Here is a 26,017-nt window from a genome sequence, read left to right as displayed (position 1 = left end):
CTAGTTTGGTCCAAATCTGCGAGCATATGTGGGGAGACCTCCATTGTCAGTTTGACGCGTGTGTAGAATTCAGAAATCGTCATGATTTCGGCGTTTGTACAAATATCGACCACATAACTGTGGAAACTGGTTTTAAAATCATGAAGTGTCGACAAATCAAAAGTGGCAGTTTTTTTAACCAAATAGATAATGCACCTCAAGCGTGGATCTCGACTTTATTACATCTGTTATCGGAATTTATTTAAGTATCTTGTGGTGTTTGTTGCAAGCGCGTGTGGTAATGGGCATAATTTTGCAAAAGGTACATAAATGATTTTGCACTATGTGTTGCAAAATTGAGGAACAAAATCGTTAATTATGTACAAATAGTTTGCACCTGTTTGACTTATTTCATGGCTAAACACATCGGCTCGTGTTTTGTTAGAAGGACATGACAAAGTTCCAGTTATAAAATATGATTTATTTTTGTTGAACATACAATACTCCTGCCCTTAGTTGTCAACCATTTACACAATTAAATTAATATTATACTCATGGAATTGTGAGAGTTTCCAAGTTAAGTTTCCCTCGAAATTACATTTAATAGTTCAAGTCCTTCTTTATTACATAAAGAGAGTGAAAAATCTACAGTTACAGAGAGTTTTTCTTCAAACTCTTAAAGGTTTCTACGTCTTCATAGATTTACTGAGGGTCATAGATATATCTATATTGTTAAGAATTTTTTTAGAATTTTTTTTAGAATTGTAAAATTCAAGGTTATGATTTCTTTCAATGTTGATACATAAAAATTAATTAAATTTCCACTTGGCTTCGTCTCCCCTCGAGTCGAATCTTAACGCCGCCCTTAACACGGACGAACGGGCAGAATTCAAAGTCGTAATCGTCAATGTGGGCCAGACTGGAAAAAATTTCATATTTGTGCACAATTTTGGCGAGGGCAACTTTCATCTCCATCATAACGTATCGTTTCCCTAAAATAGAATTCAAATTCATGAAAATTACATTATTCAAATTATTTTAAACCTATATCACCATTTTTTCTAACTAAATAAGAGTTTGACACGTTTAAATTATTGCAAGTCAAAATATCCAGAAATTCAAGTAAAAATGAAGAAAAGCGAAACGTAAATCTCCAAAATGTACGAAAATCAAATTAATAAAACTAACCGATACAATCTCGAGGTCCTTTCGAAAACGGGAGGAACGAGTAGCGATGACGTTTGTCTATATTCTCTCGTGAAAATCGCTCCGGTACGAATTCACCCGGGTTCGGGTAAACGTCCGGATTTCGGTGAAGTAGGTGAAGCTGGACGAAGACGCTGGTGTCTTTTGGGATGATTAGTCCGTCACCTGGTGTAAAATGAAGGCACAAAATTGTAAATAAATCAAATTTCTCACAAAACCGGAAGCTCGACGCATTGGTTAAAAAAATGGTTAATGTAAATTTTAGCGATTTGAATTTTTACATTCGTAACTAAAATAATTTCTATTTTTTCAGAAATTTAATTTCTCCAATTTCCATCAAGAAGTGTAAATTTCTTAAGACTTTTCGCAGCAATTATAGCTAGAAACACACGCTGAAAAATGCGAAGCGAATTTTCAAAATATGGTTATTTTACGTAATCAAAAGCAATTCCATAATTTTACACTTAAATTCCTCATCTGTGTAATATATTTCTGATAAATTTAAATTCTCCAATTTTCCTAAAAAAATGTAATACTAACCTAAATCAAGGTCTTCCCCGACATAGCGATTATTCACCGTTCCCGGCGTTATTAACCGCATCGTTTCGTTAATCACCATTTCCAAGTAGGTCAGCCTGCTGACATCGTCCACGCTTAATTTCCTCTCAGAATCATCGCCAATCACACGTTTCGCCTCCTCGTAAACTTTCCTTTGTACTTCGGGAAATTTCGCGATGTAGAGAAGCGTCGAACCCATCACGGACTCGGTGGATTCAACTGCCTGCAAAAAAATTAATTCGAATTTTACCCCTTTTCACAAGAAGTTTGTACTTATTTCTACAAGAAATGCCAAAAATCGGAAACACTCCACTCTAAATAATTGTTGACACAATTGTTACCGGAGGAAGCACTATGCAGTCGTACCGCCCCGGTACAATTTATGACAATAGGGTTACCACGCGGTAGAATATGTACCACCGCCGGTTACAATAGTATCACAAAATTATTGAGATTACAACAGTGTAATAAGTGTGTAACCGAATGTATTAGGATCACATTAATCTAAATACGTATGTATTTAAGCTAATCCAATTTCTCAACTTACCCCCGCAACGATGGTAAGAAACTGGTAGAATATTTCATCTGGATCGTCCCACTTGGTGTACAGGATGTGAGCATACTTCATCTTCTCCCCCAGATCACCTATTTTCAAAGCAATGAAGCAAAACATAATTGACAATAAATCAGAATAAAATGTGGAAAACGTCACAGCACATCTTCAATGGCCAAATGCTCGTCTGTTACACAGGTTAATTTCGAATTCAAGGGTAATTTAACACTACTGTTCTACTTCTAAATATCTACAAAACGTTAAACAGAGTACTTATTTTGCTATGTTGAATATGCGGAGACCTTTTCACTTATTAGGCTAATAGTAAGATTAACCATACCATTATTCTCCTGTCGTCTGAACTCTTCCATTTTGTCCAACATATGCTAAAACAATGGGTATAAACATTTGTATTACCCAAAACTGTTAACCGAGATTCTCAAAATTATGATTTTCTTAGAAAAAAATAACTGAAGTTGTGCAAACTTGTATAAAAATACTATCTAAATTTTTGTTTGCTACTTTTTCCTACCTGTCTTGACCAGCAAACTCTTATAAATGAGAGCATTTCCCTCAACTCCTTTTCATACCCGGATAATCGCCACATTACGGAAATTTGGTATATCGGCTTCGTGGCTGGAACGAAGATGAGATGTAAAACTCTAAGCGAAAGACGAGCATAAAAAAACATAATCAAAATATTGGGTCGATTAATATTTATTAAGAAAGATTAAGAAATACCTACGAAACACTTCATAAAAGCCGGGCAGGTCGTCATTGAAGAAATTTACAGATGTTTCCCAATCCAGGAAAGACTCTAAAAAATTATACGTATGACACAAGAAAACTTCCTGTAATGTAAGTCAAAACTTATTCTAAGGTGGAGTCAGTACTTCAATTTTTTTCCCAAAAATTCTTCAGTTTGGATACTTACGTACTAAGTATTTTATTTCTTGAACGGATTGTGTTTCATGAATTACAGTGTAACAAGTTTCAATCCGCGGTGCAACAAATGTAAGAAATAGGCGATTCCGATCAACTCTCACTTTATGCTACAGTTAATTGTTTAATTAACTCATTAAGTCGGCTAGTCTACGCTTATTTTTAGCAATTTTCCCATAATTTCGGCAGACACTTTTTTTCGCGATAAGCAATTATTTCATAAAGACTTGGCCAGCACTTTCTTGGATTCATTGTTTTTTAGATCTAAAAAAACTCCTGAATTTTAAGAATTTTGCTTACCGAATGTGTTGCCGATAGCAAATTTTCCCATGAGTTCGTCCGGAATGAATTCGATCCCGTTGTAGCACTCTTTTTCTAACGCTTCCAATAAATACTTTGTCTGCGTGTGGAAACTTTGTAAAAAGTCGTCCGTCAAGTTAGAGTTGAGTCCGGGGGATAACGTTCTCCTTTGGGATTTCCATTTCCCGCCTTTATATCAAAATAAATATGACAATTTTCTTAGATTTTTGTTATTTCGGATCAAAATATTAGAGCATATACAATTAGCCCACCTTTATTGGTCGAGATCAAGATTGAATTTTCCATTATGGTCAAACGCATCGGTAGTGCAAGCTCGGGTGCTTTATCCATGCAGTGGGGGGACGTTAAGATTTTCTGGTTACGAAATTATTGACATTTAACTGACAGTACGGTCGCATGGCATTCAATTTAAAAAAAATTATTTCTTACACTCTTAGAAATCCAGTATTTAAATAATACCAAGCTGTATTCAAATGTTACACATATTGATCAGCAATAACCGTAGAAAAGACTCAGCATCAAAGTTTTACCATATCGGTGGAAAATTTTTAAAGAATAGTATAATTTCTATGCCAGGCGGTAACAACTTTGGTACAGAGAAATCAGTGCTACATATACCAGGTTTTTAAGGGTGTAAATAATGGGCCTAGATATTTACCTGGATGTGATCGCAGTTCGTGGTGATTAAAAAAGGTCGAAATGTAATCCACACCCGGGACGAGGTGCCAAATGGAAACGGAGTTCTCCGAAAGTTGAATATGTCTAAAACCATGGAAATATTAATGGACGGACACTCTTAAAAATATTACCATTTTTAAAAGAAAATTCACTCTAATTCCGGGTAGTGAACTAAACCAAATCCAGAGTAAAAACTTTAACTCGTTAAAGAGTAATATTTCCAAAGGATTTAGCATAGTTTACTTAATACAGAATTCGGGGTGAATTTAGTTTCAAAATGTTAACATTATTTTTAAGAGTGTAAACTGTCTCAGTTCCTGTAAGTCTAGTAAAATATTGGATTAAAAACCGACTGATGACTAGTACTGCAGGTAAGAAAACTTATCATGGATGAAAATATCTATGAAGAAACATTATAAGTAAATTGAATCCTTGCAAAATTCGCATATCTGCAAAAAATTTGCTAATTAAGTGAATAATATGTTCATCTTTGTTTCTACGATTTAATTAATACCGACAAATTACTGTACCATTCAAATTTTTGCACGCGATTAAAGATCCCACCAACGGAATGTAGCTCGGCCCTGGAAATTTGTTAATTTTTCTTCCCCTCGCTGTCAAATTGCAGTAGATAAAATGTAGCACAATTAACGCAATCAACGTCACAAGTAAAATTTCCAACGCTACACAGAACATACTCTTGACCGAATGTGCCAACCCGTTCCTGGGGCACATTTGCAATTTTACAATATCCCAAATTTCTAAATATAATTCCATTCCAACCGAAAACTGGTACGTGTTGAAATTTCAATTAGTTTTTTATTTCATTAACAAGTCAGGGATTTAGTAAAACACACAAGTCGGCATTTAGCTAATGCAGTGATACAGAATTAAGGTTTTTGCACTAAATTCTAATGTCTCCAGTGGCGGCGGAAGATGACGTTATCGGGGGGACATTAGCGTTGCAGGATATCAGAAGGCGGGACTTCTTAACATTGACAGGATACCAATGTCCCCCCGATGACGTCATCTTCCGCCGCCACTGAATGTCTCCATGCGAACGTTAACTTCTTCATTTCCACTAACAACAAACTTAACTTGCCCATGAAAACTAATTGTGTGAAAACCTTAATTCACAATCTCCGTATTAGCGTTACAAGATCGTAACGTTAACATTAATGGATAACACTTAGGTATTAAAGGCAAGTACCTTTTATTTTTGTTGTCCTTGAACAAGTTCTACTGCAAATTGCTGAATGAATTGAATTGAGTCTGGGGGCATGTTCAACGTTTTAAGGAAATTACGGCGGTACAGGCAATACATAATCTGATCATCATATATAACGTGCACATTTGTAATTTTCCTTAATGGAGTCAGGCCTGGTTTAATGTATCCAACCGATAAAAGTTCAGTGCTCGTTCTGCACGCATTTATTTAAGTATTTGGAATGAATGGGAATTATGTAAGCTACTAATTTTGCGGTTAAACGTTCGTGAATATCATGATCGCATCTTGCCAATTTGCGGAGACAATTTTAACCTATTTCTACATACTATTCAACTCGTAGTCAGTGTTAGTTATTTTGAGAGAAACACTTTAGCAAAATGACTGCGAATAAAACTTACTAATATTAGTAAGTGGCAAAAACATCAACACAATGAATCGTTGGAAATTAATGTATGCAAAATCCTGAAATTCGTTTTATTCGCAGTCATTATGCCAAAGTGTTTCACTCAAGATAACGAACACTGAGGATGAGTCGAATATGTAGAAATATATAGGTTAAAATTGTCTCCTTAAGTTGGCAAAATTCGTGTAAGATATCCACGTGAACGTTTAACAGCAAAATTAGTGTGTTCATTAGAGCGTATTTCAAAAATTTGAAAACATTATTTTGAGTGATTTTACTTATCATAATTTATTAATCCCGGTTGCGCTTCATTTTAAAATATCAGATGAAAATTTTCAATTGATAGGAAATATTTAGCGTCCGAATTTAACTTAAATGTGCCGGCGTTCCCGTAATCCAATCCTGAAGTCGCCACGGATCTTGGCGAATGGGGCGTATTCGAAATTTAAGTCGTCAATATTTTCCATGCTGGAGGTCACCTCGAATTTGTAGAGTAGTTTCGCCAAGACAAACTTAACTTCAATCATGGCATACTTCTTTCCTGAAATTTGCATGAATATTTTATTACTATGAAAATTTACGATGAGAATGGAAATTTTGAAACTTTCTACAGTATTTTTAAGAAGCGCAAAGAATGTATAAAACATAGTATATATATGTATGTAAATAAGTATGTTTTGTCATGTAAACAATCTCTGCCAGATAACCCCTAAGAATTCTTTTGTCCTTATTTTTTTGAACGAGCATTATTGAAAATATTTCAATTTTCGTACCAATACAGTTCCTCGGTCCACTACTGAACGGTTGGTATGCGTAGCGATGTCGCTTTTCCACATTTTCGGGTAAAAATCTCTCCGGAATGAAGGCATCCGGGTTGGGAAAGACTTCCGGATTGTGATGGAGTAGATGGAGAGGGATGAAAACGCTCGTACTTTTTGGAATCATGAGCCCATTTCCTGCGAAAGGGGAGAATAATATGTTTCGAATTATTTTTTTTACATGAAAACACAGTAAATTTAAATTTATTTAAATTAAATTTTATTTATATAGAAGTCAAATTATAAAATAAAAAGCTTTTTTTATTTGTAAAATTAAGGTTTGTTGGAAGTTTAATAAACTAGATACATATGTTGCAAATTATGTACTTCCCAATTTCAAGAAATTGACGCTTAGTTAAATACTTCTGTCGGAATTTTTCCAACAAATAATTATGGTTTGAAAATTTAGAAGGAAATTATTTCTTAGAATTTTTTGCAATTTTCAGACAAATTATGATAAACTCAGGTTCAAAAGCTTACCCAATTTGAGGTCCTTCCCGACCTTCCTCGCAATCACAGGAGTGTTTGTGATTCGCCTCATTGATTCTTTGATAACCATGTCGATATATTTCAGCTTATCGATATCCGTGATGCTCAGGACGTTATCGTAATCTTGCCCAATCACGCGTCTCGCCTCCAAATACGCTTTCGTCTGAACCTCTTTAAACTTAGCGAGATGAATCAGCGCTAAACACAAGACCGAATCGGTGGAATCGACGGCCTGAAATTTTAAAATAAAATTTACTTAAAAAATTGGTATTACATAAATGTTACGGCCAAATTAATACTGGTCGGTGGTATAATATGTGTGATTTTATAACAATGTGGTAGTGTTCTGACACTCTACAAAGGTTAAATTTGCCAATATTCCGGCAAAATGTATTACCCACAAAATGTACTACCCGCAAAATTTACTACCCGTAGGTATCAATTTATTACCATGACGGAGAGTCCCCGCCTGGTTATGGCATTGTTACTGTTTTTTAAGTTAAAGACATAATTATGTGTTTATCATTATTTGAATAATTCTCAAAATTTTTATATTTAAATCAGAAAATTTAAAATTCACTGTATTTATTTTGGAAATCTTATTCATAAGAAATCTAAAAATCCGTACCGCAGCCAGAATTGTGCTCAATTGACAAGTCACAAGTTTTGCTTCTGTCCATTTTTTATACAGGAGGTTCGCATATTTCATCCTCTTCGGAAGTGCGCCTGGAATGATGTTGAAATTTGGTTTATCAAATTTTTATAGATTTGCACTCTTAAAAATTATGTCACCCTTCTGAAAAATGAATGCACTCGAAATTAGAAATTTAGTGTAAACTATTCTAAATCCAGCGCAAACTTTAGTCTTGATCAGGTCAACGTTACTCTAGATTTAGTAAATATGCATAGTTTACTTAGGTAATTCAGGATTCAAATTTCATTTTATTTTTAAAAAGGTAGAATTATTTTTAAGAGTGTGGAAAAAACTTGTCTTATGATTTTGTCACCATTTTCCTCGTAGCTTTTCCACTCGGACATTTTCTCTTTAAGAAACTACACATATAAAAACGAACTATTTATGAACTTTGTTCTATAAAAAACTATATAATTCTTTAAAATATTAAAGTATTTGGTCTAAAGCAGTACCATTTTTGGGAAATATATTTCCATAAAGTCGAAAAGTTTCTGGAATTCGGCTCCATATCCGAAAAACCTCCACATCAACGGGATTTGAAATTTTGGTTGGACTGCGGGTTGAAAAGCGGCATTCGACCCACTTTCAGGGCATGTGTGTAATTTGTTTAGTTATTTATATGATTTCATCATTAATTAATTATTGAATTTACTCACTTTACAAACATTTCGTACTGGAGGGCATGATCGTGCTGGAAAAAGTTCACGGGAACGTCGAAATCGAGGATTGTCTCTGAAAATTGAGTGCAAATCCGTCATATATCGCACACGTGAATATTAAGTAATAACTCCTGTTTTTTTTAGAATTAATCCTTAATCCCTAATGTGAACCCTAGGATTTTTTTTAATTAAATCAAAATCCTTAACAATTTTTCGTAAATTAATCCGTAATCCCTGATGTCAACCTTAGGATTTCCAAATTTAATCTCATATCCAACAATAATTCCAATATTTTGAAAATTAATCCTTAATCCCAATTTTTTATAATTGCATCCTAAATTCATAACTGCAATTGTTGTAAGAATTAATCCCTAATCCAAATTGCCAATCCTACAATTTTATAGTTCAATTCTTAACCATTCGTCGATCCTTGTCATTAATTAATAATTTTATTGGTTTTTTGATCCAAAATAAAAAGTAAAAAATTGCACTTTATATTCATTTACCGAACGCCACACCCATGGCAAACTTGCCAAAAAGATTGTCCGGATTAAACTCTCCCCCGATTTTACACTTCTCGTCGAGCACTTCCATCAAGTTTGGGAGGTGGGTGTGGAACGCGGTGAGAAATTCGGGATGCATGCTCGCACTTAATCCGGGCGATAATATTTTCCTCTGACTCTTCCACTTGTCATCTGCATAAAGAAATAAGTATAAAATTTATTAAAATAAACTACTCTTTAAAAATAATGTCACCGTTTTGAAAAGTAAGTTCATTCAGTTTGAATTCTACATAAATTAAGTAAAGAATACTAATTCCAGAATAAACTTAACTATTTATCGCATTAACGGTTTACTGGGTTTGGGGTACACTCTTAGAAATCCGGGATTAAAATAATATCAAGATGTATTCTTACATACTTGACTCTACCAAAGTCGTACTATTGATAAATACAGAGGGTTATAATTTTGTATAGGCACAGTAGCTAATTGCCCATATATATAAAATCTACTGGGCAAATTAAAAATGTTGTAATCTATTTTAAAACTATAATTCAAGTTGAACAAAGATTCAATTTATTCCATTTTAAAATTTCGAAATCTGGGCCCGCAAATGGAGCCCCAAGTGTAGCATACCGTTAAATGACTTTGCACACCAAAAATGACCCCTAAAAAAGTACCTATATAATTTATCAATGCGATTAATATGGTTTTTGATAGAATTGAGTTCAGTGCAAACAATTATATTCCAAAATCAACCAGAAACATAAATCTCAGTTTGCTAGAGTCTCCTAACGCACCACCCTCAACAATTGCGAAACCAGACGCGCGTGGCATACATAGACCGTGCTCTCACAAAAATAGTTTCTTAGCATAAAACGAGTTGGGAAAGAAAGAATACGATCCCTGGTTTATAAAAAAATTAATTGTGTGGTATTTCGACAAAATTTGAGGATATGACATTGAAAATAGTGTGAAACCACAAACTTTTTCAAAATCTGAACCGTAAGAATCACTGCTCACTATTCATCAATGTGGTTGAAGTACTCGGAATTATAATTATTTTGCACAAAGATACGTTGGTTACGTCAACTTATACACCTTTTGTATTTTTTTCAAAATGGGAACCTCAGGACAACACTTTTAAGAAAATTGTACGTAATTGTTTTTATGGATTTTGCAAACTTTTGGATGGCGAGTGTAGGAAACTGACCTATGAAGTGTGCCTTAAAATGTTTAATTTTTGGAGACGACAACTTTGTTCCTTATCAAAAAAGGATGAGAAACACGTGGAAAACATAAAAAAATTCATCGACGAGTACTTCGGACACAAAATTAATTTTATCAACAGTGCCTATACAAAATTATAACTCTCTGTAAGTAATACCGTATTGTAATATGTACCATGGTGTCAAAATTTTACCATATCGGTAGCAAATTTTTCTGGACCGGTAGATATAATTTTAGTGCCAAGTGGTAGCAACTTTAATATTGAATAATCAATACTTGCGTTACTATACCTGTTTTTAATTTGTGTTGAATACCCACCTTTGTTGGAGGCTATAAGCAGTGACTCGCCCGTTATTGTGTTTTTCAATGGTACAGATAATTCATCGGCTACATCAAAACAGGCCGGCGACGTCAATATTTCCTAAATATTAGGAATTAAATTTGATCATTGACAAACTAAATTCATTCTTAACTAAGTTTGTAAACAGATGACTGGAGAAATTGCTAAAATTCCGCGATAATTTGCGAAACAAATAAATTATTACTCCATCAGGAAAAGTTGATTCTTTTGATATTTTCTTCTCATATTTTGGAATTTTCTTAAAATATCTAATCCTGCCAAAAGGGTAACAAGCTAATTTTCCGTTTCTTATAAAAATATTAAAAATTGGATGCTCGTTAAAATACATAAATACATATTCGCATTTTGTAAGAAATCGTGCAAATTTGATGTTTAGGTTGCAAATTTTGTAAAAATATCGCAAGTGGTTAACGAATTTACAACAGGCTGCGTAACACCGTACAAAAACTGCAAACTTTGTTTCAATCAAGTGACGAGTTCGGTTTATACTTAATTAACTATTTGCATATCAGATATAGTATTTGCTTGCCCTTACATAATATTCAAATTTTTGCACATGCATGCAAATGTACACTGACCTGAATCACGTTACTATCCGTCGTTATAATTACGGGTTTAAACCCCAACCAGATTCGGCTCGTTCCTTGCGGAAATTTCATCTTCTTGGGGTCAAAAAAATCTAAAAAATCAAAAAATCTGTCAAAATTTTGATTTCCAGACAAACGAAATCATGCGCAATTTTTCCTGTACTTTGCATATCCTTAAAAACTAACATGGATCCAACCAGCGGGATGTATGTCGGGCCCGGAAATTTATTAATGCTCCACCCCTTCGAGGAAAAATTGCAGTAAACAACATGCCAAGTGAGCACCGCTATGAAAAAAAGTGGGATCAAATGCCACATTGTAGAAATGTAAAATGGCGCAAAAATTAATGCGAAACTTGATTTTAGTTTCTGGAAAAAATAATCTTGACCAATTTCCAAGATTTCTTAACTTATGTATGTATAAATATGTATGTAAAAATATGGCAAATTTCTCCACGACTGAAATCAGTACATACAAAGTTGCAACTTCCAAAGAAAGAAGTTACTTCTATGTAACAAAGTAAAGTTGTAATAAAACAAATTAGGTCAATTTTACCTTATTGGAGATTATTTAAGTACAGATTTAATGATGGATTTCCTTAAATTTTAATTGAACCCGTTTCGTGTTACATATGTAGATACATATGTAGTGCTTTGGGGTTTTTCCTGGCCTGAATTACATAAATACGCTATTGTTTCGCACTTACCTATTTTATTTCCATAAATTTGCTACACGAATCAGCTAATCCTACACTCTTAGAAATTGGGTTACGATTATAAGCAAAAAGTAAACGTATGTGACTCTACCGCCGTGGTTATAAATTTGTCATCGAGTGGTTACAATTGTCACCGACTAATTATAAAGTTTCACCGACTTGGTATTAAATTGTCAGTAGAGCTAATAAATTTATAACCAGTTGGTGACAAATTCATAACCACGGCGGTAGAGTCACATACGTTTACTTTTTGCTTATAATCGTAACCCCATTTCTAAGAGTGTAGGTAGGTAGGGGCATGAACAAGTAATAAGAAAAGTACAAGTTACTTATTTACATGCGAACAAACATTAGAATCAGTAAATACGTTACTGACGACCAAATGCATGTACGTACATACATGAATTTGGTCGTCTGGTTCAACGGGTACATTTGTAGCTTTCCTTATTGCCATCCGGCTGGGTTTTATCCAACCGATAAAAGTTCAGTGCTCGTCCTTCATGCATGTATGTATGTATTTAGAATGGGGTAATCCATGTCGTTGTTAAACTTTCAAGTGAATATCCTGCTAACACTTTGCCAATTTGTTCGCAAATTTGTTCCGACAATTTAAACCTGTTTCTAGTATTCGACTCAGTGTGTGCTTGAAAGAATTAAGCAGTAAAATAATTTTGGATTAACGAAATTTCGGAATTTTGTATTAATTGAAAAAAAATCTTTGTGTTGACGCATTTTCCACACGCAAATCATACTAAATGATGAATTTCATGCAAAACAAAGTTTGAGAAATATTTGCAATCAATTAATTCCGACAATTTATTCATCTCGTTTAAGCATAATTTTACAATATTCGTTAAATTTTTCTTATCCATAGCAAATATTTATGGTGCGAATTTTACTTAAGTGTGGCGTCGTTCCCGTAATCCAACCCTGAAGTCGCCACGAATCTTGGTGAACGGAGTGTACTCGAGGTTTAAGTCGTCCATATTTTTCATGGTGGAAGTCACCTCGAATTTGTAGAGTAATTTCGCCAAAACAAACTTTAGCTCCATCATGGCATACTTTTTTCCTGAAATATGCATAAATATTACTAACTTACGGTAGGAATGGGAATTATGAAACGCTAGGTTTTAAGGAAAAAGAATGCGCAAAAAATAGTTGCAAAATTTCGTTTCGGCACAAAGTTACTTTTGGTTAAAAAGTATAGACAAATTGTTCTTGACTTAAATATAATTTTTGTCATGCGAAAAATTTCAACCAGACAACCCGTCAGATTTTGCTTGACTATATTTTTTGGACGAAAAGTATTGAAATATTTTAATCTTTGTACCAATACAGTTCCTTGGTCCACTACTGAACGGTTGGTATGCGTAGTGGTGTCGCTGTTCCACATGTTCGGGTAGAAATCTCTCCGGAATGAAGGCATCCGGGTCGGGATAGTGTTCTGGATTGTGATGCAGTAAATGGAGTGGGATGAAAACGGTCGTATTTTTTGGAATCATGAGCCCATTTCCTGCGAAAGGAGAGAATAATATATTTCGAAATATTTTTTTACACAAAAGTATTTACAAATCAAATTACAAAACAAATTTCTTAAGTTTCTTATTTACACATAAAGTCCATTTCCTGCCAGAGTAGAAGGTGAAATATTTCGAAATCAGATTTTTTTAAGATTAAAAACGCAAAATTTTCCGAATCCGTTTACATATTTAAAAAAGAAGTGCTCGTTTCGAATTCAAATAAAAAATAAATTGATTAAGTTTTTTTATTTGTAAATATTAATGTTTGCTGGAAGTTTAATAAAACATGCAAATTATGTACTTGGAAATTGTAAGCTATGTATTTACGTTTAGATAAATACTTAGTTGTCTCAGGGCACCGGAACTTTCCTAATAATTGCAATTTGGAAATTTTATCAGGAAACTGAGGAAACTTTTTTTGCAATTTTTGGACAAATTGGGAGAAACACAGTTTCAGAAACTAAAAATTGCAGAACTCACCCAAATTTAGGTCCTTCCCGACCTTCCTCGCGATCACTGGTGTTGGTGTGATTCGCCTCATCGATTCTTTGATAACCATGTCGATATATTTCAGCTTATCGATATCCGCAATGCTTAAGGCGTTATCGTAATCTTGGCCAATCACGCGTCTCGCCTCCAAATACGCGTTCGTCTGAACCTCTTTAAACTTTGCGAGATGAATCAGAGCTACACACAAGACCGAATCGGTGGAATCGACGGTCTGAAAGTTTAATAGAAAATTTACTACACTCTTAAAAAACAGGTAGTAAATCATTACTGTTCAGTGTAGACTACCAGCATTGTAACGATGAGCATTAAGGTTTCGTACCATAATATTATGGTACTTAAAAATTTACTAATTAAATACGAACTACATACATACAACCAGTCCGGTAGAATATTACTACCAAATTAATACTTGAATGGAATACAATATATGTGCTTTTGTAACAATGTGGTAGTGTTCTGACGCTCTAAAAAATCAGGTAACATCTATCTCCAAGCGGTAGTTATAAATATTTATGAGACTCAACTACCAAAGTAATAATTTTGTTACCGATTAATAGTAAATTTATTACCACTCTGGCAATATTCTTCACCCAATGGTTACACTTATGTAGTACCAGCGTGGTGTATAAGTTACTATGTACCTACCAGTCGGTATCAAATTATTACCACGACAGAGAGTAACATATGTGCGTATTGTTACTGTCTGCTTACAGCATTTTGCCCATCTTTTAAAGTGAAAGAGGGAGTTAATCGTTATTTAAATGTCTCAAAATTTGCATATTTACATAATTCCGAAAATTTAAAATTCGCCGTATTTATTTTGGAAATCTTATTCATTCGTAAGAAATCTAAAACTCCGTACCGCAGCCAGAATCGTGCTCAATTGACAAGTCACAAGTTTCTCCTCTGTCCATTTTTTATACAGGAGGTTCGCATACTTCATCCTCTTCGGAAGTGCGCCTGAAAATTAGGACAACCATATTGAACTTCGGTTTATCAACGAGTTGCACTCTTAAAAATAATGTAACCCTTTTGGAAAATAAATACATTCGAAATTATGAATTATTTATATAGGTAAAGCAACAATGGGGACGCAAACTAGGTTCAGCCCAGATTATTTTTTGACAATGTTACCTTGAAAGAGGAGCTCAACATTTTGTCCGACACAAGCGCAGGTCCGCAAAATTTAGCAAAGTTAAGGGCGCGAAAGCTGTCACAAGGCACAAATTTCGCTGGAATACCGATGCGCCATGGTGAACTTAGGACGCCTAAAATTTGCCGAGTTTTGCGCATGTGCACAAGAGTCGCATAAAATGATTAGGTACTCGTTATCAAGTTAGCGTTACTATGAATTTAGTACAATTTACGTAGTACATATGGGTGATACGACAAATATGTAACCGAGATTTATGTAACGACATTTATGTAAACGGCATTTATGCTACCCGACAAATATGTAACCCGACGAATATGTAAGCGACCAATATGCAAACGACAAATATGTAATTCAGACTGTATTTAGATACTTTTCGAAACGGTAACAGTATTTTTAAGAGTGTGGAAAAAACATGATTTTGTATGATTTTGTCACCATTTTTTTCGTATCCTTTCCACTCGGACATCTTCTCTTTGAGAAACTAAACAAACACGAACTGCTTTTTTACTTTTTCATTAAAAATAAATATCTAACTTGTAAGTATTTGAAACCCTACCATTTTTGGGAAATATATTTCCATAAAGTCGAAAAGTTTCTGGACCTCGGACCCATATCCGAAAAACTTCCACATTAAAGGGATTTGAAATTTCGGTTGGAGTGCGGGTTGAAAAGCGGCATATGTCCCACTTTTAATTTAAATGATTGCTTATAGATATGTAAATTTAGCTATTATTAATTACTAACTAACTCACTTTACAAACATTTCGTACTGAAGGGCAAGATCGTGCTGAAAAAAGTTTAAGGGAACGCTGCAGTCGAGGATTGTCTCTGAAAATTAGGCACAAAATCATTGCATAATTCCAATTATTTAAGAATTAATCCTTAATCTCTGATGTAAATCCTATGACTTTCTACATAATTTAATCCCAATTCATAACTAGACTTAAAAAATTGTAATCCTTAACCCACATGGTCACTCGCAATATGGGGTCATGCATATATTAGGTCATCGAAATTCTCAATTTTTGCACCCACCCACCCAACGTAAACTTTAAGGGATAGGGAATTTAACATGGGAAAGATAGCAAGACGAAAACCAAATCACCCACTCACTAAAATGAAGACGTAATATATGGACGTTCCCTATATCTAAATAAGTAATTGGCGGCTGAATAGAGCAACAGGGGGACATTGCCCCCTTCTAGAAATTTAGCAAAATTTTATCATTTCCTTTTAGCAACCCCCTCCTTCCCCTATGATATTACCCTCTCTGTGCCCCCCCCCCACAGCAACTTATGTCGCCAATAAGTTCATTTCGCTTTTGATTTTCAAATGGTTCTAAAGCATAATAATAGGTTAACAATAGCATTTTTTATTCATTTACCGAACGCCACACCCATGGCAAACTTGCCAAAAAGATTGTCTGGATTGAACTCTCCTCCAATTTTGCACTTCTCCTCCAGCACTTCCATCAAGTTTGGGAGGTGGGTGTGGAACGCGGTGAGAAATTCGGGATGCATGCTCGCACTTAATCCGGGAGATAATATTTTCCTCTGATTCTTCCACTTGTCATCTGCATTCGTAAATAAGTGCAGAAATTAGTAGGTAAACTACACTCTTAAAAACAATTTTACCCGTTTGAAAGTAAATGTGGTCTGAATACTAAATTAAGGTTCCCATGGATGACGCGTTGGCGCGTAACCTACCCCTATTCAATGTCTTCAAATGCAATTTCTAAAATTGAATCAACTCCATGAGTTTTGAGATAAATGCAAGTTTTTGATATTTAAATGTAAAGCTAATTTTTGGTCCTACAAACAAATGGATTTTAATAAAAATTAGCCAAATAGTTGGCAATTTTTAATACTAAATTGCCTCAGAAATTAATTCACTAATTTTTCCAAATCGACTTTTTTGTAGTACCAAAAATTAGCTTTATATTGAAATATCAAAAGTTGCATTTATCCCAAAACTTATGGACTTGATTCAATTTGATGTAGAAATTGCATTTGAACATATTGGATAGGGGGAGAGTGAGATTACGTGCCAACGCGTCATCCATGGGAACCTTAAATAAACCACTGATGCTAAATCCAGATAAATTTTTAATAAGTTGATAATACTCTGCATTTTTCTTAGTTTGCTTCGTATGGAATTCGGAGTGAATTAGCTTTTCAAAACGGGTGACCATATTTTTAAGAGTGTAGTCCAAATTTTTAGTTTTTAGAAAATACCCACCTTTATTTGACGATATAATGATAGACTCCTCCGTGACGGTGTGTTGTAAAGGGGTAAATACTTCGTCAGCAAGGTCAAAACACGCCGGTGACGTCAATATTTCCTAAATATGAGGAATTAAAATTCTGTAGCACACTAATAAATAATAACTTTTGAATCAATTTGTAAATTGAAGATTGTAGCAATTGCTAAAATTCCGTGAGAATTTTGCGAAATAAACGAATCCATATAAACCTCTTGAGGATGAAATACTCAGAAATATATATATATGAACTTATAAAGATACCAAAATCAGAAAAAATATAAATATTTATGAGCGTTTCTTTGATATTTTGTAGAAAACTATGTGGTAGGTAAAAAGTTGATATTTTTCTTCTCAAATTTTGTGATTTTCTTTCACTTGCCACAGTTAAGAAGTTAACTTTTCCAGTTATTTGTAAAAAAAGTATGAAACTGTTAAAAATAAATATTCGCCTTTATACAAATTAATGAAAAATTTAATACTTCAGTTGCAAATTTTATGAAACCTTACAAGTATGTACATACGCAGGAGGTTAATCTTCCACACATTAAAAATCGATTTTGTTACAAAGTGGAAAATTGCAAGCTTTGTTCCGATTTTGAGACGTTCGGTTAATAATTAACTATATACAGGGTGGTTTAAATGTCAGGTTATAATGGGAAAAATTCGCAAATCCCCTTTAGTTACCGAAATTTTGCCTCTGAAATTCAATATTTTTAGAATTTTGTCATCAGTGTTTTCAAATGGTTTGATAAAAATTCATAAAAATCTCAATCCCAAATCCGCAACTAATTGAAATTTACGAATTTTTCCCATTGAAAAATTTTCCATTGTAACCTGACATTTTAACCACCCTGTATTTGCGGATAAGAAATATAAATTACCTGCCCTTATTACTTAAATATTTGCACTTGTTTCTACATGCATATGTAAGTATGCAAATGAGCAATTACCTGAATCACGTCACAATCCGTCGTTATAATTATCGGTGTGAAGCCCAACCAGATTCGGCTCGTTCCTTGCGGAAACCTCATCTTCTTATGATCAAAAAAATCTACAAATTTACAAATTTCTTCTCAAAACATGAAAAAATTACGCGTAATTTTTTATTCGTACTTTGCATATCCCCAAAAACTAACATGGATCCAACCAGCGGGATGTATGTCGGGCCCGGAAATTTATTAATGTTCCACCCCTTGGAGGAAAAATTGCAGTAAACAACATGCCAAATGATCACTGCTATGAAAAAAAGTGCTATCAAATGCCACATTACAGTGGTGAAAAATCTGAAAAAAATATTGAAAAAACTTGATAGTTTGTCGAAAAATATTCTTAACCAGCTTCTCGTGTTTCTTCACTTAAATATAAAAGTATCCTGACTTCATCAATGGTAAAAAAGCAGTCCACTTAAGATTTTAACCTCTCAAGCACCAAATTACTTCTAATAAGATATTGCTGTACTTAAATAAATTAGATCAATTTAATCTAATTGGAAATTAAGTAACTACATATTTAATGAGGGATTTCCTTAAATTTTAATCGAACTGTTTTGAGATTTTTCCTGGTGTGAATTACATCCGTTGTTTTTTTCGCACTAATTTTTCATTCACAAAATTTGGGATCCAACTTTCATAATTTATCTGGACTAGCGTATAAACCCGTCTCCCGCCGGGCGCGAGCTTACATACTTGATTTTGATTAAAATTGAGTGGACTTTTACAAAACTCTAACCATTTAAATATTTTAATCTATATAATTAGCTCAAATTCTGTCACGGACGGAAGTGAAAGGAATTTGTAAAGAACGTGAAATTGATGGTTTGAGTTGATGGAAGGAAAATTAAAACATTAAAGAAATCTAAACAATGCTCATGACATACTATATATTATTATTTGGTAATAAATATATGGTCACAACGAATGGATCCCAGGAAAATCAACATCATATTGTTATACCCGATTCAAAATCTGTTAACAAAGAGTGATAACCACATCCCAATTGGGCAAACTCAAACAGAGGTAGTGGACCGTTAGGTGCGCGACCCCACAAACAGATCACACCCAACACTGGGGGTTTAAACACTTTCGATATGCAAACTCCCCGGCTATTGCCCGGCACCCCCATAATTCCTTCCATCACATAGTCCACACATGAAGGGAACGGAATCCATTCCCGTTCCCTTCCCCTGCTGCGGAAATTCCACTACTCCATCTGAAGTATATCCAAAGGGAAGGGAAATCCATTCCCTTTCCCTTCCCTTGATACGAAGATTCCACTACTTCATCTGAAGTATATCCATAGGGAATGGAAGAGGAAGGGAATCCCATTCCCTTATGTGTAAGCTAAGTAAATCTATCTTGTAATTTATACAATCCAATGTAAATATGGGGTACCCATGAAGGGAACGGAATCCGTTCTCCCTCCCATCATTCAGGCATATCACTGGTTTGGTAACGGCCCTGAATGAATGGACCTGAACGGAACGTCGGTAACCATATATAAGGGGGGCACTCCAGAGGTCAACGCCGCCGATTACACGCCGCCGCGCCGCCAGACGCCGGTAGTATTTTACGCGCCGCCGACGCCGATAAATCTTACCTCCTATACCTACAACATTGTGGCGCCGCGCCGCGCCGCCACGCCGCCGAAAAATCTTCCAAAATCGGCGCCGCCGCCGCCGGCAAATTCGTCGGTGTTGACCTCTGGGGCACTCCATCCTACTCCCCCAGCAGAGCCATAATCAAATCCCAGGCGGCACTCCCCCAGCAGAGCGGTAACCATATCCCAGGGGGGCACGTCTTCCCACTCCCCCCGGCAGAGCGGTAACCCTATCCCAGGGGGGCACATCCTCCCACTCCCCCCAGCAGAGCGGTAACCACATCCCAGGGGGGCAAGCCCTCCCACTCCCCCAGCAGAGCGGTAACCATATCCCAGGGGGCATGCCCTCCCACTCCCCCAGCAGAGCGGTAACCATATCCCAGGGAGGCACGCCCTCCCACTCGACCGACAGAGCGGTAACCCTATCCCAGGGGGTCACACCCTCCCACTCCCCCCAGCAGAGCGGTAACCACATCCCAGGGGGGCAAGCCCTCCCACTCCCCCAGCAGAGCGGTAACCACATTCCAGGGGGGTGCCCTCCCACTCCCCCAGCAGAACGGTAACCCTATCCCAGGGGGGCACACCCTCCCACTCCCCCCAGGACAGCGGTAACCACATCCCAGGGGGGCAAGCCCTCCAACTCCCCCCAGGACAGCGGTAACCACATCCCAGGGGGGCAAGCCCTCCAACTCCCCCCAGCAGAGCGGTAACCCTATCCCAGGCGGGCACACCCTCCCACTCCCCCCAGCAGAGCGATCACCAGAGTCAAAATGGATACAACCAATTATTCCCCCAAGCAGAGCGACAACCGCATTTAATTATTTCTGTTAACTTCCTTTCCTGATAAGCTAACCAGCAAATCCTGAATAACTGACTTGTCAACCTTCCAAAACAGCTGATATGCAAATCAATTTCTCCACTTTCACTTCCGTCACGGAAAATTACTTTCACTTTCGTTGCAGACAAACATTTCCAGCTTATTATATAGATAGTCACAGGAAAGTACAGATATGGTTGAAAAACCGAATACTTTCGCGAAACTTGCGGTGCTTTTAACTTTCTAATTTTGCGAATTTGTGCAAGATCCATTCGAAATTTTAAGTTGGTAAAAAATTAATCTGCGCTAAACATGGTTTGTGTCCCCATTGTAAGGAACAAACTGCTACCAATGACCGTTTTAATCCATAACCATCACGTATTAAACTATGTACACTAAAATTTATGTATGCTTTCCTTCCACGCGTTGAACTACAACTCGTTGGATGAATTAATAGCACATGTTTTAGAAAACATTACGACTTGCATTAGTGCAGTAAATGTGAAATTAGTGCATTAAATTGTTCATCATGTTTAACGGGTGAATTACTTGTAATTTTCCTTATTTCAATTAGTTATTTCCAACCAAGTTATTTCAGAGCTCGTTGTACCTGCAGTAGCGGATAGGTGTTTTATTGGACGATTAATTGTGTTGCTAAATGTACCAGTGTTTAGATATTTATGGTGAACACATTTTTCCAATTAATTTGCCAAGTTGCTCGGATAAGTTTAATTTAGTTTTAATATTCGGGTCCGTGTTGCCTTGGAAATATTAAGCAGTAGTTTAGGGACCCTTTTTGTACGGCTCCTGCGTAGTCATTTTTTGCGATACTTTTTGTGATACATTTTTCTGCATAACTTCTTACTAAATAAGTCACACAAACCCTGCGAATACAACTTATTAAGGGGTGAAACCCCTTTATAAGATTGATATGTCCGTCCGTCTGTCTGTCCGTCCGCGCGATAACTCAAGAACGGTTTGATATATTGAATTGAAATTTGGAACATAAATACTTTATATAAGAGCAAAGGTCAAGTTCGAAGATGGCACTGTGGGTCATACCTGTCAAGGTCAAAAGGTCACCAAAAGGTCACGTAGGGGTAAAATTGCACATATATGTTAATTTGACATGAAATTTAAGACCGAATTCAATGCTGACCTCCGTTTTGACCTCAAAGATCACAAAATTGTTAAATGACTGTTTGTTAACTGTTAACTGACACCAAATGTCAAATTTGATACATATGTCACCTCACAAATTTTATAAAATTCTCGGTTTTACCACTTCGTTACATGCATTTAACGGTTTATTTATGTATTGTATATGTGATAAACCCTTTAGCAGTAAATGATTTTGATTTAACGGAACGCAAATTTTTTTTTTATATTACCTCCGAATAATATACACGGTCAAATTTAAAACTTACTGATTTATAAATATGTTTAAAAAAATATTGGGTCAAATGGTTACGAAATATTTTCAATAACTAATAATTTATTCATCTAACTTCATTCACAGTCTCGCTGGAAATTTTCCTTTCCTATTAAATGACAATTATCGCCCAAATTCTGCAAAGAAAAAATTTAAATGTCGCGACGTTGGCGTAACCCAATCCTAAAGTCGCCGCGAATCTTGGTGAATGGAGTGTACTCGAGGTTTAAGTCGTCCAGATTTTTCATGGACGAGATCACCTCAAATTTGTAGAGTAGTTTCGCCAAGACAAACTTCAGCTCCATCATGGCATACTTTTTTCCTGAAATATGCATGAATATTTAGTAAAACTCGGTGAAAATTTACATACATTGAATTGTTAGAAATCTGGTATAGTCAGGCAGGTATTGATTTCTCGGTATTAACATTTATACTATTTGATATTAAAGATGCGTAAAAATTTGCAAGCGAAAATGTTAAAACCTTAATACCGAGCTATTACCTAGATACTGTATGGTATGAAATATGTAGGTATCAATACTCATTTACATGAATACCGCTTGGTATTGTTGCAATACTAGATTTCTAAGAATGTGGGAATCTATCTTTTAAAACGTTAAATTTCACAAAATTAAAAACAATCTTGGCTTAAGCAAGTGGTTAGAGAAAATATTTTTATTTTTATTTATGTTTATATTTTATCTTTACTTAATTTTGTTGCATTTAATTGAATCTTATTTTTTCGTACCAATACAGTTCCTCGGTCCACCACCGAACGGTTGGTATGCGTAAAGATGTCGTTTTTCCACATTTTCGGGTAAAAATCGCTCCGGTATGAAGGCATTCGGGTCAGGAAAGAGTTCCGGATTGTGATGGAGTAGATGGAGAGGGATGAATACGCTCGTATCTTTTGGAATCATGAACCCATTTCCTGTCATATTTAATGAAAACTAAATATTTCGAAATTATTTTTTACTAGAGAAATCAAATTTCTAATTTTTTTTTTATTTGTCGAGTTAATAATTTGTCAATTTTGACTAGTTTGACCTACATAATTGACTAACTCAAAATACTAACCCAAATTTAGGTCCTCTCCAACCTTTCTCGTGAGCACGGGAGTAGGTGAGATTCGTCGCATCGATTCTTTGATAACCATTTCGATATATTTCAACTTATTGATATCCGCGATGCTTAGCGTGTTATCGTAATCTAGTCCAATCACGCGTCTCGCTTCCAAATACGCGTTCGTCTGAACTTCTTTGAATTTTGCTAGCTGAATCAACGCTACACATAAGACGGAGTCGGTAGAATCGACGGCCTGAAAATTTGAAAGAAAATTTTATGTCTTTTTAGGTCTTGCTCAGGAAATGTTTTTAATAAGTACAATTTCTCAAAATTTCTATTTGAAGAAAAACTTTTCAACAATCCAGTATTAAAATAATACCAAGTGGAATTCATATAAATATGACTCCACGAATCCGCATTGTCTCGGTACTTATTAAAGTTTTACAACATCGGTAACAAATCATTACCAAGCGTGAGCAAGGCTAAATCAAAGGAGAAATCAAAGGAGAAATCAATATCCGCGTGCATATACCAGATTTCTGGCAGTGTAAATACAAAGCAAATTTTACAGTTTCAAAATTCACTATGTTTTAACAACCCTGATCTTCAACAGTTAAAAAATATGTACCCCAGTAAGAATTGTGTACAGTTGGCAAGTCACGAGTTCCTCTTTTGTCCATTTCGTGTAAAGCAGGTTGGCATACTTCATCCTCTTCGGGAGTGCAGCTAGAAATGGGAAAAAAAATTATCCTAATTTTTAACCACTCTTTACAAATTTTCACAAAAATAGGCACAGGTGGAAAACATGTGTTTTATTATTTTGTCACCATTCTTTTCGTAGCTTTTCCACTCGTCCATTTTCCCTTTGAGGAACTAAAACGAGGAGAATTTACTTACTTTTCCACAAAAAAAGAACAAGTAGTTATTTAAATATGTGTGAATTTAGTTAAAAAATCATTACCTCTTTTGGGAAATATATTTCCATAAAGTTTACAAGTTTCTGGAAACCGGCTCCATATCCGAAAAACCTCCACATCAAAGGGATCTGAAACTTTGGTTGGATAGCGGGTTGAAAAGCGGCGTAAGTCCCACTTTTAGAGCATTTTTTATGAATAATTTGTACATAAATATGTAGAATGCTTAGTTATTTTAATTACTTAATCGTTAACTTAATTCATTAACTCACTTAACAAACATATCGTACTGAAGGGCGAGATCGTGCTGAAAGAAGTTAAGGGGAACGTCCCAGTCGAACATTGTTTCTGGAAATCAATTCCAAATTAAGTCAAAAATAATAATCATCCTGCATCCTGAACATCAATCTTCAAGGTGTTAATTAAATCGTACACTCTTAGGCAACTGGTATTGAATTATTACGGATCATTACCGGACGGAATACATATATGACTCTACCGGCATCGGTAATATCGATCGTTACGGCGTAGTAATGAGGTGGTAATGAAATCTATACCACTCAGAATCAAACTATAACCAATCTGGTAAGGAATTATTACCAAATCAATACCAACGCGGAGTACATATGTGACTCTACCTCTACCGGATGCTTTACAGTGTAGTCAATCCTTTATCCTAATGTCGTTAATAGTTAAATATGTAAAGGGTTGTGATTTAATTTCTCCCCAGTTTCTACTCCAAAAGAAGATTACTCAAAACTATGAGCCGCAACGAACCAAATCTTTTTTTCATACTAAGGAGAAATTAAATTACAACACCTACCGTGCAACTACCTTAACAACATGTTATTGTTGGCCTGAATTTAAGCAAACTATGCGCAAAAATAATTGTATGTTGTATTCTTTTACCGAACGCCACACCCATGGCAAACTTGCCAAAAAGATTGTCTGGATTAAACTCTCCCCCAATTTTGCACTTTTCCTCGAGCACTTCCATCAAGTTTGGGAGGTGGGTGTGGAACGCGGTGAGAAATTCGGGATGCATGCTCGCACTTAATCCGGGAGATAATATTTTCCTCTGATTCTTCCACTTGTCATCTAAGCAGTGCAAAAATTATTAGAAAAGCAAACTAAAATTTGCACCTTTTTTAAAAAAGTACCCGCCTTTATTGGAAGATATGATGAGAGATTCGTCCGTAACAGTGTGTCGTAGAGGGTGGGATAATTCGTCGGCTTGGTCGAAACATGTCGGTGACGTTAATATTTTCTAAAATTGGAGAATTAAGGAGTTTGTTAATTTGCGCATAAATGTTCCTCATAAATTCGTAATAATCGCATAAATATTGTGGAAACAATAAGCAAATTGAGCATTGAAGAAATTGTTAAAATCTCTGGATAATTTTCAAAGAAACGAATTATTGAGGGTACTCATTATGAGTTCGTCCAACTCGTGAAAATTTTGAAATTCACATAATTTAGAAAAAACTTGGGTTGAAAATTCACTTATGTACAAATTTGTGCATCACCAATTTACTTTGTAAATTATTTCTTTCAAAATCATGCTTGCAATACTAACATGCGAACTTGTGATGAATACCCCCAATTATTGCTTACCTATTAATATTAAATTATTTGCATATTTATGCCAATATCCACCGACCTGAATCACGTCACAATCCGTCGTGAAAATTATCGGTGTGAAACCCAACCAGATTCGGCTCGTTCCTATTGGAAATTTCAGCTTCTTGTGGTCAAAAAGATCTAAAAATTTATAAAACTCTTTTCAAAATATGCATTCTTGCAAAATTACGCGTAATCTTTTC

General features: G+C 35.4%; 4 protein-coding genes across 5 annotated transcripts; all 4 read right to left on the bottom strand.

Moving 5' to 3' along the window:
- Window positions 1–582: 582 nt before the first annotated feature.
- On the bottom strand, window positions 583–2,046 carry LOC110854880 (cytochrome P450 4g1). Its single transcript, XM_035855756.1, has 3 exons — window positions 1,726–2,046; window positions 1,168–1,350; window positions 583–971 (listed from the first exon to the last, which is right to left on the bottom strand). The coding sequence occupies exons 1-3, from the start codon at window positions 1,940–1,942 to the stop codon at window positions 793–795; spliced, it is 579 nt and encodes a 192-aa protein (XP_035711649.1). The 5' UTR covers window positions 1,943–2,046; the 3' UTR covers window positions 583–792.
- Window positions 2,047–6,140: 4,094 nt separating this feature from the next.
- Window positions 6,141–11,595, bottom strand: LOC110854879 (probable cytochrome P450 313a4). The gene is made up of 11 exons (XM_035855679.1): window positions 11,371–11,595; window positions 11,199–11,299; window positions 10,578–10,680; window positions 9,035–9,223; window positions 8,526–8,601; window positions 8,322–8,451; window positions 8,183–8,228; window positions 7,804–7,901; window positions 7,167–7,407; window positions 6,642–6,824; window positions 6,141–6,409 (listed from the first exon to the last, which is right to left on the bottom strand). Exons 1-11 carry the CDS (start codon window positions 11,522–11,524, stop codon window positions 6,240–6,242), a joined length of 1,491 nt encoding a protein of 496 aa, XP_035711572.1. The 5' UTR covers window positions 11,525–11,595; the 3' UTR covers window positions 6,141–6,239.
- Window positions 11,596–12,724: 1,129 nt separating this feature from the next.
- LOC110854878 (probable cytochrome P450 313a4) lies at window positions 12,725–18,743 on the bottom strand. 2 transcript variants are annotated; one of them, XM_035855662.1, is made up of 11 exons: window positions 18,485–18,743; window positions 18,322–18,422; window positions 17,347–17,449; window positions 16,493–16,681; window positions 15,861–15,936; window positions 15,665–15,794; window positions 15,544–15,589; window positions 14,815–14,912; window positions 13,923–14,163; window positions 13,253–13,435; window positions 12,725–12,991 (listed from the first exon to the last, which is right to left on the bottom strand). In XM_035855662.1, exons 1-11 carry the CDS (start codon window positions 18,636–18,638, stop codon window positions 12,822–12,824), a joined length of 1,491 nt encoding a protein of 496 aa, XP_035711555.1. In that variant the 5' UTR covers window positions 18,639–18,743; the 3' UTR covers window positions 12,725–12,821. The 2 variants fall into 2 exon arrangements, with proteins under 2 accessions (XP_035711555.1, XP_035711556.1); XM_035855663.1 differs by lacking the exons at window positions 15,544–15,589; window positions 15,665–15,794; window positions 15,861–15,936.
- A 3,525-nt stretch (window positions 18,744–22,268) lies between these two features.
- On the bottom strand, window positions 22,269–24,138 carry LOC110854877 (cytochrome P450 4g1-like). The gene is made up of 5 exons (XM_035855579.1): window positions 24,108–24,138; window positions 23,909–24,006; window positions 23,293–23,533; window positions 22,964–23,146; window positions 22,269–22,537 (listed from the first exon to the last, which is right to left on the bottom strand). The coding sequence occupies exons 1-5, from the start codon at window positions 24,136–24,138 to the stop codon at window positions 22,368–22,370; spliced, it is 723 nt and encodes a 240-aa protein (XP_035711472.1). The 3' UTR covers window positions 22,269–22,367.
- Between the last annotated feature and the right edge of the window lie 1,879 nt (window positions 24,139–26,017).

This window comes from Folsomia candida, unplaced genomic scaffold (assembly GCF_002217175.1).
Source record: "Folsomia candida strain VU population unplaced genomic scaffold, ASM221717v1 Fcan01_Sc011, whole genome shotgun sequence".
NCBI classification, from domain to species: Eukaryota; Metazoa; Arthropoda; class Collembola; order Entomobryomorpha; family Isotomidae; genus Folsomia; species Folsomia candida.
This window is presented reverse-complemented; position numbering and strand designations above follow the sequence as displayed.

What these genes read in the sequence shown, in the direction of transcription:
- LOC110854878 (XM_035855662.1), bottom strand. Translation starts at nt 18,638, where the DNA reads ATGTGGCATTTGATAGCACTTTTTTTCATAGCAGTGATCATTTGGCAT. An exon ending in TGCCATGGGTGTGGCGTTCG is followed by an intron (nt 15,937 to 16,492) that starts GTAAATGAATAA and finishes CCTAATTTTCAG; the next exon opens with AGACAATCCTCGACTGCAGC. An exon ending in TGGACCAAGGAACTGTATTG is followed by an intron (nt 12,992 to 13,252) that starts GTACAAAGATTA and finishes TGCATATTTCAG; the next exon opens with GAAAAAAGTATGCCATGATG.
- LOC110854880 (XM_035855756.1), bottom strand. Translation starts at nt 1,942, where the DNA reads ATGGGTTCGACGCTTCTCTACATCGCGAAATTTCCCGAAGTACAAAGG. An exon ending in CGGGGAAGACCTTGATTTAG is followed by an intron (nt 1,351 to 1,725) that starts GTTAGTATTACA and finishes ATTTTACACCAG; the next exon opens with GTGACGGACTAATCATCCCA. An exon ending in AGGACCTCGAGATTGTATCG is followed by an intron (nt 972 to 1,167) that starts GTTAGTTTTATT and finishes ATTCTATTTTAG; the next exon opens with GGAAACGATACGTTATGATG.
- LOC110854879 (XM_035855679.1), bottom strand. Translation starts at nt 11,524, where the DNA reads ATGTGGCATTTGATCCCACTTTTTTTCATAGCGGTGCTCACTTGGCAT. An exon ending in GAAAAGCTACGAGGAAAATG is followed by an intron (nt 7,902 to 8,182) that starts GTGACAAAATCA and finishes ACATCATTCCAG; the next exon opens with GCGCACTTCCGAAGAGGATG. An exon ending in TGAGCACAATTCTGGCTGCG is followed by an intron (nt 7,408 to 7,803) that starts GTACGGATTTTT and finishes TTAAAATTTCAG; the next exon opens with GCCGTCGATTCCACCGATTC.
- LOC110854877 (XM_035855579.1), bottom strand. Translation starts at nt 24,138, where the DNA reads ATGGACGAGTGGAAAAGCTACGAAAAGAATG. An exon ending in TGTACACAATTCTTACTGGG is followed by an intron (nt 23,534 to 23,908) that starts GTACATATTTTT and finishes TCAAATTTTCAG; the next exon opens with GCCGTCGATTCTACCGACTC. An exon ending in TGGAGAGGACCTAAATTTGG is followed by an intron (nt 23,147 to 23,292) that starts GTTAGTATTTTG and finishes TAAATATGACAG; the next exon opens with GAAATGGGTTCATGATTCCA.